The 13,071-nt window shown below is 35.5% G+C and overlaps 1 protein-coding gene across 1 annotated transcript in view; it reads right to left on the minus strand.

Moving 5' to 3' along the window:
- Window positions 1-641: 641 nt before the first annotated feature.
- hfp (Poly(U)-binding-splicing factor hfp) overlaps window positions 642-13,071 on the minus strand; it is a 41,895-nt gene continuing 29,465 nt past the window's right edge. The window contains exons 11-14 of the mRNA XM_089089742.1: window positions 12,574-12,695; window positions 10,396-10,640; window positions 5,453-5,556; window positions 642-4,878 (exon numbers count right to left, since the gene is read on the minus strand). Coding sequence (XP_088945868.1) covers window positions 4,769-4,878; window positions 5,453-5,556; window positions 10,396-10,640; window positions 12,574-12,695 — 581 coding nt within the window. The 3' untranslated portion in view covers window positions 642-4,768. The remainder of the gene's footprint in view (window positions 4,879-5,452; window positions 5,557-10,395; window positions 10,641-12,573; window positions 12,696-13,071) is intronic.

Genomic DNA, 13,071 nt, shown 5'->3' on the forward strand with positions numbered 1-13,071 from the left:
CGCAGATCCAGGGATGGGGGGGAGGGATTTAAGTTCGTGTAGTATTACTTCCATTTAAACAATTGACCAATAAGAAATAATTTTGAACACAACATAAATCCAGATATTAAAATTTGGATATACTACAATTTTGTAACAAGGTAAATTCTGACATGGTTTATTTAATAACTGAACTGCATATCTAATGTACAGAAACAGAACATCAAATTACCAAGTGATGCAAAAAAAAATATAAGAATTCGCAACAAAGTAAAAATACAGAACTTTATTATAAAACCTAAGTTACAAATAATAACATTAATTTTAATAATAAAAGAACTATCAGAGAATTAAATTCTATCGCAAGTTCCAACATTTACTTAGCCTCACTAAATCGACTTTTTTGCTAAGATCAGCCTCTAATAAAGACATGTAATCTCCATAATAAAGGAATTACGTAATAAGGTGCGTAATCCCGGAAATCTCATTATTACTATTTTCCCAAAATGTGCACAAATGTCGCTTGTCATGAAAATGCCCACCCTCCTCCAAGTAAATTACTGAAGCGGTCTGAAATAAATAAGAAAAGGTAATTTTTCACAGCTGTTATTTTTTCATGGAGTCACCGGGTTAATCAAACATTTTCTATAGACCAACTAATCTTTTACTTTATTCCTATTCTATTAAACACTTCCTGTTTTGATTTTCTTTTTTTTTCTGTTGCACTAATAAAATAATTTTATGAAATCAATTGCATAAACTAACTGCATGGAATGAATGAAAATCAACTGACTGACAACCATGTTAATGAATTAAGTTCTGTCAAGGAAGGAGCAACATTGCATTCACGGACCGGAATAAACTAAATGCGATTAGCATGAAAGAGCCAAATTACAGGAATCGCCATTAACAATTTCAGAGCTAAAAATTTGAGCTTTAACATCCCTTTACACTTTAAGAATTAAAGCTTCGTTTTCTTCTTTCAAGTCAATTTTGTCGCGGGATAGCAATTTGTAATGTGGTTCATTCATTCCCAGGGTAACTATTGGTCTTTAACATTACTACTTAAAAGTTAGGAAACACCCTTCTCATGTGTGAAGTACTGTATCTCTAAGAATATTCAAGAAAAAAATCATCCCGATTGAGTGTATATATATTGCTGTTGACATACACGATGCTGTAGTTTGGTATACCTAAGCCGTATATTATTAAAATTTACAGTAAATTTGTCATCTCTATTTAATAAAAAGTGTCACTCAAGATATCTTTTTTCTTGTCCCTATTTTAAAAATTGTGCCAATATGCTTAGTTATTATATTCTCGATATGAGCAGCTATTACTTTCCTTGTATGTCAGTTGATATTCTTTCAGTTATTGTTGTCAGAACTTGAGTTTCTTTTGTTTGTTTTTTTTACTTTTTTAAGGGAATCGTACTGGCTTTGATGTATAGTTTGCTATATTAGGTGGATAAACGTGTCAACTTCGTTTATGTTAGTAGTTGTTTATTTCTTATGCAGCTCTTGAAGGATTTATGAATGTGCTAGTTCCATTGTCTTTCTGTAATTTTCTGTGTATTACATTAAATTAAAAGAACCTTCGTGTTTTATAATGTCGTTGCACAAGTTTAGAAAATCGGTCTGATGTTCATGGAAGACAGGGATGATAGCCTCCACCGACCCATAATTTGATCATTTGTTAGCCTTAGTTTTCCTCTTTTGAAAATGTTAAATAGATTCTAGGACCACACTGGTTTTTTATGACGTTTGATAACAAGTAAAAGAAAATACATAAATAATTAAGAAACCAACAAACGAGGACGATTTCAGGCAGTTGAAAAAAGCGAATAACAAAGCAGATATTTTGGCAAGAACTCCCGCCAAGCCGTCTTCAGTGCTTTACACAGAAAAAAAAAAGACGCTAATCGTCTGAAGTGAAATATAACAAGACATAGGAAACACCGAAAAAACTAGAATGAATGAAAGAGTATTCAAAACTAGAATGGGCAACAATTCGGTCTCTAGAGATTAACTCAGCCTGTCTGCTAGCCTTATTTTTGTTTATATGGTCATTGACCTCTTCGTTTAAAATGAGAAGGAATAATTAGCTGATTCTCTTTGTATTAAATGATCGTAAACTGAGTTTGTAGATTTATCCCCAGTTAGAAATATATCCAAATAATAATTTCTCTCATTTCAAACCAAGTTCAACCGACCTAACTAAAAAAAAAAAGCAGGTTAGTAGACAGGCTCCGTTAGTCGCTAGTGACAGAACCCTCATTTCTTAGTTTCTTGTTTCATATTTTTTTTTTCTTTTTAAACGTTTGAAAATGCTTCCTCTTCTTTGCCTTCACAATTATTCCTTTGTCGAAGGCCTACTGTTCCTTGTTTAATTTACTTATCTATTCACTATCTAATTTTTGTTCATGTTCGATTTGAAAGTCTATTCCTGTTATTAGCATTTCAGTTATCTCTTTGTCTGAATATGGTGAGAGAACTTAATAACTGATGGTCAGCTAAAACGTCAGAAATATTGCAAAAATTCCGCTAATGGTTCCTTGCAATGCTTTATTTATCAGTTTGCGTCATTCACGTTGCAGAACAAAAGGAAGCAACTATTATAATTTTGAGACAACACGATAAACGAACTACAAACTTTTTGAACAAGTACACTTAATTAATATATATAGGATTCTTATATGTCGGCTGCTATAAATCAAAAGGCGATATACAACAGTATAAATTTGGAAAGAGAGAAAGAAACTGAAAAATGTGTTTTTGTACAATAAATAGTGTTTATAGGCATCTAAAACCGATTTCACACGTGCGATTAGCTAGACATCCTGATTGGCCATGACTAGATGTTAGGACCAATCCGGACTACTTAAAAAAGAGGAAATATATTACGATTGGTTATTAGAATGATTAGTCTTGGACATTATTGTCTAGTTGAGCATACATGTGAATTGGACTTAAGACACGGCAAAAATGACAATGATAGCAAATCCTCCAATTCCCCAATATTTCTGCAAGAGAGTTAAGAGAATAAGCATTCAAGATAAAAAACAATATCGTAAGGAACAAACATGATAGGAGGCAAAATATTGAATCAATCAATCGAATTTGCTTAGTTTAAGCGATTGATATCAATTTCAGTCTAATTGTAGTCAATTTATCAAAAGAGAAAAATGCCGGGTTGAAATTCAGTAGCAGATCCAGGGAGGGGGGGGAGGGATTTAAGTTCGTGTAGTATTACTTCCATTTAAACAATTGACCAATAAGAAATAATTTTGAACACAACATAAATCCAGATATTAAAATTTGGATATACTACAATTTTGTAACAAGGTAAATTCTGACATGGTTTATTTAATAACTGAACTGCATACCTAATGTACAGAAACAGAACATCAAATTACCAAGTGATGCAAAAAAAAAAATATAAGAATTCGCAACAAAGTAAAAATACAGAACTTTATTATAAAACCTAAGTTACAAATAATAACATTAATTTTAATAATAAAAGAACTATCAGAGAATTAAATTCTATCGCAAGTTCCAACATTTACTTAGCCTCACTAAATCGACTGTTTTGCTAAGATCAGCCTCTAATAAAGACATGTAATCTCCATAATAAAGGAATTACGTAATAAGGTGCGTAATCCCGGAAATCTCATTATTACTATTTTCCCAAAATGTGCACAAATGTCGCTTGTCATGAAAATGCCCACCCTCCTCCAAGTAAATTACTGAAGCGGTCTGAAATAAATAAGAAAAGGTAATTTTTCACAGCTGTTATTTTTTCATGGAGTCACCGGGTTAATCAAACATTTTCTATAGACCAACTAATCTTTTACTTTATTCCTATTCTATTAAACACTTCCTGTTTTGATTTTCTTTTTTTTCTGTTGCACTAATAAAATAATTTTATGAAATCAATTGCATAAACTAACTGCATGGAATGAATGAAAATCAACTGACTGACAACCATGTTAATGAATTAAGTTCTGTCAAGGAAGGAGCAACATTGCATTCACGGACCGGAATAAACTAAATGCGATTAGCATGAAAGAGCCAAATTACAGGAATCGCCATTAACAATTTCAGAGCTAAAAATTTGAGCTTTCACATCCCTTTACACTTTAAGAATTAAAGCTTCGTTTTCTTCTTTCAAGTCAATTTTGTCGCGGGATAGCAATTTTTAATGTGGCTCATTCATTCCCAGGGTAACTATTGGTCTTTAACATTACTACTTAAAAGTTTACGTAAAGGACTTTAAGCATAAAGTCTTGTCTCTGACAAGTGAATAATTTTAAGTTGAACAATCCTTCAACCACTTACACATCTAAGTTCCATTACATAAATTCTTCCGTAGCAATTTCGAAGGCCTATTACGGTGACAGAACTATGAACAAGTTGAGACAGTGATAAATGGAACAAGGCAATAGGTTTGATTTTTAAAGTACCTTGTCTACCACTTAATCCAAAGCAGAATTTTCATTTTGTAAAGACAACATTTGTGTATTGTGGGAATAAGAGTTAACAACCACTTCAATATCTACTTATTACAAATCTGTTTCAGTTTTAACGATGAAGACAATTAGTTTTCATAGCTTAATAAAATTCTGTATATACAAAAATAGCGTATTCTGTTACTGTGAGGCTATTTTCATAGCACAATCATGAAAATATGCGAGAAGGGAGATTTTTCAGCTATTCACAATAATGTACAATAATTCCATTTCTCCAGAGGCTCATTTTAATAATTCAAGCAGGTAAATGAGAAGTAGCCTTTATCCTGAAAGTTCATTCTGATCATAGAGATCCTGATCGTAGATGTCTGCTTTGACAGTTCGGCCTCCAAAAAATCGTCCATTTAATGCGTTCTTCGCCATTTGCGCCTCTAGAATTTAAAAGAAGTACAGTTAAAAATAATAACTTATAAATCAAGCATTACAAAATTGCAAAAAAAGAACTATAAATGAAACCAGTGTTAAAGATTCATGCAATTCAAAAGGTGTTTTGTTATAAGGCGTTAACTTTACAGGAGAGCGGAAAAGCTTTAGAAAATGGGTTATCGCTTTGTCTACTAATTATCGACATAAGTTATTCTGTGTAGGTTTTCTTGCGCATCGAAGATACGGCAACGACAATTCGTATCTTGGTAGCTAGACAAAAACCTTATGTGTACCAAGGCCGTATCCTGGGGGGGTTTCCCCGGTTTGAACCCCGCCCCCCCCCCCCCGAAATTTTTGACTGAGTCAAAAATAAGTCGAAAATTAGTAAAACCTAGGTAAAAATTAATAGACACTGAAGAATCACCAGAAATCACATTTTGTTTTGTCACAGGCGGCCAATTCAGTTTCAATGCGATTCTACTATATTTTTAACCAAAATATTTTAAATATAATGCGTATATGTATCCTAACCATGGCCTCTTGCCACATTAAAAGCCATTCAAAAGATAATATACTTACGAGTTGGAGCAGCAAATTCCACAAATATTTTAACAATGACTTCTGCGTCTTCCTCTTCAGATTGTCTCTCTTGATAAATTATTACATTTTGAACATTACCATACCTGCAAAAAGCAAGTATTAAAACGAGTGGTGTACACATACAATATGCTGCTACAAGTCGGTCCTCATATATGTATTTTACTTTCTAATCTAGTTTTTTTACTGGTCATTTAGTGTCTCTATTGCATAGCTTTCATGTTGATAAAAAAAAGATTTTTGATATTTCAGATCCCAATATGTTTTATATGTTTAATATTGATGCAATATTAGGCACACTCAGTGCAAATCAGGGCTCTCATTGGCAAATACCTGTACAATGTCAAATCAAACTAGATTAAAATTAAGGAATGACTTATAACACCGCCATATTACTGAAAACAAGTAAAGTCGGCAAAACCTAGTCTAAAGCCTTGAAAAACTCATATAATGAAAGCCCTGTAAAATTATAAGGATGCTTGTAAATGTTACAACACCCCTCTCCTTCGCTGAAAATTCGATTCGTCAAGCGTATTTTGAAAATTGTCTAACAAACCTGGTGACATTCTTAATAATCTCTTTCAATGAGAAATTTTCAGGCAAGACTCTAGACATGTTATCTAGCTAGATACTATATTACAAGCCAATCTGTACCTAATTTTCAGTAGCATAAGATATTTAACATGTTCTAATTAAGATATTTTTTTACAGGTAGTTCTTGACTCAAATATTTTTTTTAACATGGAAGCTTTAGATAAACCAGAAAAAATGAACTCATTGTATTTGAATCTTATTTGAATGACTTAAGACCTGACTTAATGAACCCAGTCTGAAACGTTAACTAAACCGATACGAGCAGAAGCACTGTAAATTATACAAGTGCTTCTAAATGTGGTACTTGCCTGACTAAAGCTCCTGTGAACTAGGTTGGGTTTAAATAAACTGGATGGTCCTGATATAACTGGGAGATGTGGTCCCCCAAACAGGTTAACCTAGTCTTCCCTCCCTAGATAAACATAGGAGAAATCCGACTGCAGTGTCTTCATCGTGGTAGTCAGTGGAAAGCGGCCAGAATTGCCTATCTCAATTCTGGCTAGGCCAAACTGCAGAGGGTGTTGTCAGGGAGTTGAGACCTGTACGGTTAAATGTATTTCCACAAAACATCCAAATGCAAGTCAATGTAAAGAGTCCAACCCATACTACGGCACTCCCGGCAAGCGATGCGCCGGAATGTTTCATCGTCGCCTTCTCCGAAAAATTGGTAAGCTGAGGTACTCCTTCGGAAACGTAGACAACCCCTCAGTGTAGGATGCTGGAGTCTGTTCGATGAAAAGTCGCTGCCTCCAAATCCGCAACCCGGAAGATGTATCAGCTCCTAAAATCAATCAGGAGTAAATCACTTAAATCTACTAGTACCTCTATCGAAGATGAAAACGGCAAGTTATTCTCGAATAACTACGAAATAATCAATCGCTGGAAGGAAAACTTTGACAAACTACTTAACCAGCACCAACTCTTCCCAGCAAGCGGTCATAATCAGCGTAGCCATAACTCAAGCCGCAGCCCTATGGCCGGCAGGAACCAAACTCACCCAGAAGTATCTACAAAGACGTGAACGTGCCTCCCCCGACGTTAAATGAAGTCCGACAAGCAATCAATTGCCTGAAAAGTAATAAGGCTTCTGATCCCGATGCTATTCCGACTGAACTTTACAAGTATGGAGAGACAGCAATTGTCAGCATGCTCCATAAACTAACCTGTCGCATATGGGAAGAAGAGGTGGTTCCACAGGATTGGGTTCCACAGATTCTATCATCCTTCCGGTCTTCAAAAAAGGGCTAAGGAGAAAATGCAGCAATTATCGCGGGATCTTTCTTATCTGCATTGCTGCTAAAATATTTACCGTAGTGCTACATAATCATTTTCGTGTCCAGTGTAACGTGAAGACAAGGCCCAATCAAGCGGGATTCCACCCAGGCATGGGAACAATCGACCAGCTATTCGTATTAAGACAAACCCATGAACACAGGGCAAGAAACCAGAAACCGACAGTGTCTCTATTCATAGATTTTAGGACTAGCTTTTGATTTTGTTCTAAGGATGGAATCTGGAAGGCCATAAAGGAGGATGGAGTACCAGACAAGATAGTCAGACTTATCCAAGCATACTACTAGCATACGCGAGCCCAAATTCAGATCAGTGGGGAGCTCTCCTCAATGTTCCAAATTTATTCTGGTGTCCGACAGGGATATATATTGTCTCTCGTCTTATTTAATTTCGTAATCGACTGGATTATGACCAGAGCAATGACGACCTTCTCAGGCGTGGAAGTAAGTCCCAATTTTGTGATCACCAATCTGGACTACGCCAACAATATTTGCTTATTAGCTGAATCTCGCTCAGAAGCCCAATCCATGCTATCAAAGGTTGCTGAAGAATCCTCTCTGGTGGGCCTGAAGATAAGCTCCTCGAAGAAAAAAGTCATGATTGCTGGTATATCATCTCAAGACAGTTGCCCATAGACGAGATACCTGAATTCAAGTACCTAGACTCCCTGGTAGACTCAATAGGAGGATGCACATGAGAAATTCAATCGAGAATTGCTTCAGCAACTGGATTTTTCACATAGCAAAATCACTCTCTATGGAGCCAGAAAAACGTTCGTTTGAAGACAAGAACAAGGATATATCAGACCCTTATTCGGTCTGTCTTACTATACGGCTGTGAGACATGGGCTATGAAAGCATTCAACATTCAAGCCCTCGATGCATGTGACCATTCATGTCTAAGGAGAATCATTAACATTAAACTCCGTGATTAAGTCAGCAATGATGAACTACACAAAATTTGCCACCAAAAGTTTTAATTTGGCCACTATAATTAAACAAAGAAGACTCCGATGCTTCGGCCACACACATTGCCACCCACAGCACATCTTCGTCAATAAAGCCCTCAGATGTACACCTCTTCCGGGATGGAAAAAGCAACATGGAGGACAGAAGAAAGCGTGGCTCGTCTGCATCAAAGCTGACCAAGAGACCCACTCGGTGGCTTCAAGAAGTATGGACGAAGATGGGTAAGTCCTGGCTCGAATTGTATGAGCCACTCACGAACGACCGAGACTCTTGGCTTACCACAGGGAGAGCCGAGATGCTTGAGTGCTGCTACAAATAAGTAAGTAAGCAATGTAAATGTCACGCACCCTTCCACTCTAAACACTATCTTCTTTTTTAAGCATGGGAGCACAAGCTAAACTAGAAAAAAAAAAAATGCTTATTCATCTTATTTCAATGACTGAAGGCAACAACATTTAGCTGAAAATCAATCTAAGGCAGAATCGAGTCTACAAGTTGGGAAAACCCGAATGAATGGAAGCCACGTAAATTTTATAGATGGTTATGAATGTTGCACCGCCTCCCCCATCCATACAATACCTTATTCAAACCTAGTTTCAGAAATTTATGCCAAACCTGGTGGTATTCTAAATATTCTCTTCCAATCAAATATACAGCCAGAATGATAATATATTGTATTGCCATTTTAAGAAATTGAGAGGAAGTAGTCAGCCTGAACTTATCCCAGTTAAAGAAACGAACGGGGCCTCAATTAGTGATAAGGAAAGTATTAAAGAGAGATTGACAGAACATTTTGAGAACGTGTTAAGCAGTGATAAAGTGGTAGGAAACGAACTTAAAAAATACTCAAGAATTTTAAAGTGAAGGAAGATTTATTTTGCGAGGAGGTAAAAACACTATTAAAAGGATTGAAAAATGACAAGGTGTCAGTTGCTGCTAACAGGGTATCTGAGATTCTGAAATGTGTTTGTTGCGATTTAGAGATAAATAACAGAAGATAATGAAGGAAATTTTGAAAAAGAGGAAGTGTCTAGTGATTTTAGGAGAACTTTCATTACATCCCTTTATAAGAAAGGTGATAAGAGTGAGTGTGGCAATTACAGAGGTATTAGCTTGATTTCTGTAGAAAGCAAATTATTCAGCATGATGAAACTTATTAGTCAAAGAGATGCAATAGATAATGTTTTAACGAGAGAAGAGAGTGGCTTCAGGAAGAAGACATTGCGTGTCGTTCAACTTTTTTCCTCTTGGATTAATAATGGAGAAGCGTCTGAATGATCAGACTCCTTTAGTGCTAAATTTATGGATTACAAACAGGCATTTGATTCAGCTACTAAAAAAGTTTTAGTGAAAATCTTATTACTGAATTGTATACCAGAGGAAGGCATTGAAGAGGTTAGTACAAAGTATAAGAATAAATTTGTTGCGGTTAAGGTAGGAAGTGAGATTAGTAGCTAGCTCGGCGAGGGAGTTAAGTAGGACTGTGTCCAATCACCGTGTATATCGGCTATTTTGATTAAATTTAGCCTAAGGAAAACAAAAACTGTGTTCCTTAAATGCGAAAACGGTATTAAATGGGAAGTAGCAGAGTGTTTTTTTTTTCGCAGTAGAAAGTTTGGCGAAACAGGAAGCTAAGTTTACGAGTTAAGATTGGAATATTGGAAGCCATGGTAATGACTGTTGCCAAGTATGACTCTGAAACGTGGGCGTTTCGAAAGGCTGAGGAAGGTTTGACAAAGGTTTTACAGAGGAATTATACCAATAACGTCAACATTGTTGGTGACAATACAAATATTGTCTGAAAGTACAACATCATTGGAATACTATAATGCGTCTTTTTTGCTCTTTAAATGCATTTGGATATAACGTCATTCAAGCAAAAATGTTTTCTTTTTCTTCAAAATTAAGGCTATAAAAGTATAGTGAGCCGAAGCGTACATGTCCTGCCCTGCCCATAATCCACCAAAATATTGTCATGCCCCACCGGTGGAGTCTGCATCCCACGTTGGGAATCGTCTAAAGCGTAGAGGCTATTTACGAAAGGTCTACTTGATCAGCCAGCAGACTTACTTAGAACATTCTTCGGTGATTTCTTCTTGAAGATATTCATCTACATCTTCTGGCCCAACCATATTTCTAAGCACAACCACAAATGATTCCGGTTGCTGTCGCATTAGACGCTGCATCACTAAATGTCGTGCTGTTGTTCCACGTACAGAAAGATTTTCTTGTTGCTCCAATGTTACTGCTTCTGAGTCCAGAACTAATTTCTTCTTCAATTCGGCCTGATGTAATGCTTCCAGTTCTTCTTGAAGCTGCAAAATAAATCGTTATTTTATTACTTATGCTGATAATTATTAATAAAATTAAGATATCAAAAACAAACAAAATATCTATATTTTATAAATCTCACTCATTAGGATAAAAGCAATTGCAGAAAAACAAAGTGGCTAACCTTTAACTTATACGCCAAACTATTTTGTGAAGGCAAATTAGAAAATGTTTTAAGTGGTGTTGCAATCATCTCAGTAAAGGCACAGCTAGACGTCGGTTTCATTTAAATATAACTGAATTATGCTTATGGATTCGTGAGTCAAGTAACAAGAAGGCCTCCAAATTTTCGAATTCAACCTTTAAAGCATGTCGTGTGCATTTAAAAAATAAACAGCTTTATTTGCATAAGAAATACATTAAACCATAAGAAATTGTTGTCTTTTTTAGTAGGAGCCTCATAGCCATGTGAAGGCTTCAAAATAGCTTCTTGATCTAAAGGACACAACTCAATATAATTTGGTGGACAGAACTCAATATAATTCTGAACTGCTTTACCATGAGTTACCAAAAAGTTCAAGCACTAACAAGGCAAATAATGGGAAAAAAAATATATTTCTTTTCCCCATATTCAGAGAATCAGCTTTCAAAAAAATTATGGAATTGCACCACTTTAATCGCCATTTTTGTCTGGTAGTCATAAATCTTAAAGTAAATTTCTTTCAAAATTAATCGAAACTATGTCAATAATGATGAAACTGGTCCCAAAGTCACAGCCTACATTCTTATATCTGGCAAAATCTTAAACTCTTCCTTTTTTCTACGAAGTCAGCAGCGTAAATACCATCCCGGTATCCAAATAATAGACCACAGGCTAGATAACGGGTAAGTTCTACGCCTAAAAATTGAAGGTCATCAGTTATCACATAAAACAAAAAAATAGCACATGGGTTGCATCTGACAGTGCATAACCAAGTAGCAAGAAAACGAAAAATCCTCAAGATAAATAGTGTTAGGGGTTACTAATTGCTCGTTTATTGTTAGAGTGGCAACAATTAAAATACATAATTCAGAATTACAAAAGATGAATAGAAAAAAAAATAGAACAATTCTATGCGGTACCTACATTCATTAAAACCAAGGCCACAATTTAAAATATTACGAAAGTATTAAGAGACAGAAAATGAAACAATTGGTACTAAAGAAAATAAAATCAGTGTTGGAGAACAGTTTCATTTCAACCCTTATGTAACAGCTTATGTTTGAAATGGGACTGCAGATCTTGTCAAACAGCTTAAGAATCTGTAGACATAAACTGTTTGATGTAATCTCTAACGGAACACCTGAGGATAACAATAGTGGTCCCCATGCTTAGCGTTGGTAGGGTGAATTCCAAAGTTTTTCCTCGAAATACAATAAGTTCTTTCATCTAAGAGGTTTTTTTTTACTGGCGCTAAACTATTATTTCAAATAACTTCCGCTACAAACTCGTCTTAAAGTTAGGTCACTTGAGGTGGACTCACCAGCAAACACTCCTCCTCCATTATATCCTGTTGAAAGCTTCTAGTCTGGCCACCTCCCAAGAAATCACTAAACGTTTCATCATTTTTATAAACACATTAAAAGACTTATCTGAGGCATCCAGCAATTCTTTTACCACTTCCTTGTGAGTCTCAAAATTCAAGTGAAACACATCTATATACGAGAAGCCCTTTACTTGAGCCTCAGTAAATCTGAAATTGTCAAATTCAGTGTGGACTGGATCTACAAAAGTGCACATTATCAAATAATGCTTTAAGTAAAAATGTTGGAAAATATAGGCGCAAGACCTCTTTTTAGGGATCAGGAACTTCAAAAAGATGTATTTCAAGCATTTTGAGTATCTTTCTCTGTTTCCCTTTTATGAAAATTCTTAGGGAAAAAGAGAAATCCTCCTCCACCATCTGCCTTGGTAAGAATATTCAGAAATAGACTAACCTTTCTTTTTCTATCATCTACAGGAGGAGCAGGTGCAGGTGGCTGTACTGGTTGAACAATTGTCGTGCTTCCTACTGATAACGGTGTCACCACTGCGGGAGGAGGTATAGCAGCACCAACAGCTGCAAAACAAATAAAATCAATTTATTATTAAATATTTAATATGAAAATGGTAGAAGATTCTGGTGCTCAACAAATGAGAAAGGATGGGAGAAATAAATACAGTTAGCCTAAAGCAAAACATAAATAACTATAGAAAGAAGCATCAATAACCTTACACATTAGGTATGAAGATTTCACTCGTTAGGAAAGGGCAGGTGAGACGCATACTTTAAAAGAGATTACAGCTCAAACAGTAGGGTTGTTACACTCTTCTGTGTGAAAATCTCTACAACTTTTCAGAAAAAGCCTTAGTATGCTTCTGACTTTAGCCACTACATTGAAACCATTACATTACAATTAATACTTTCTTCGCCAATAGCAACGTGAATTCTAGTT

The sequence above is a fragment of the Artemia sp. Qi Xiang Cuo genome, chromosome 5 (genome assembly GCF_049724085.1).
Source record: "Artemia sp. Qi Xiang Cuo chromosome 5, ASM4972408v1, whole genome shotgun sequence".
NCBI lineage: Eukaryota > Metazoa > Arthropoda > Branchiopoda > Anostraca > Artemiidae > Artemia > Artemia sp. Qi Xiang Cuo.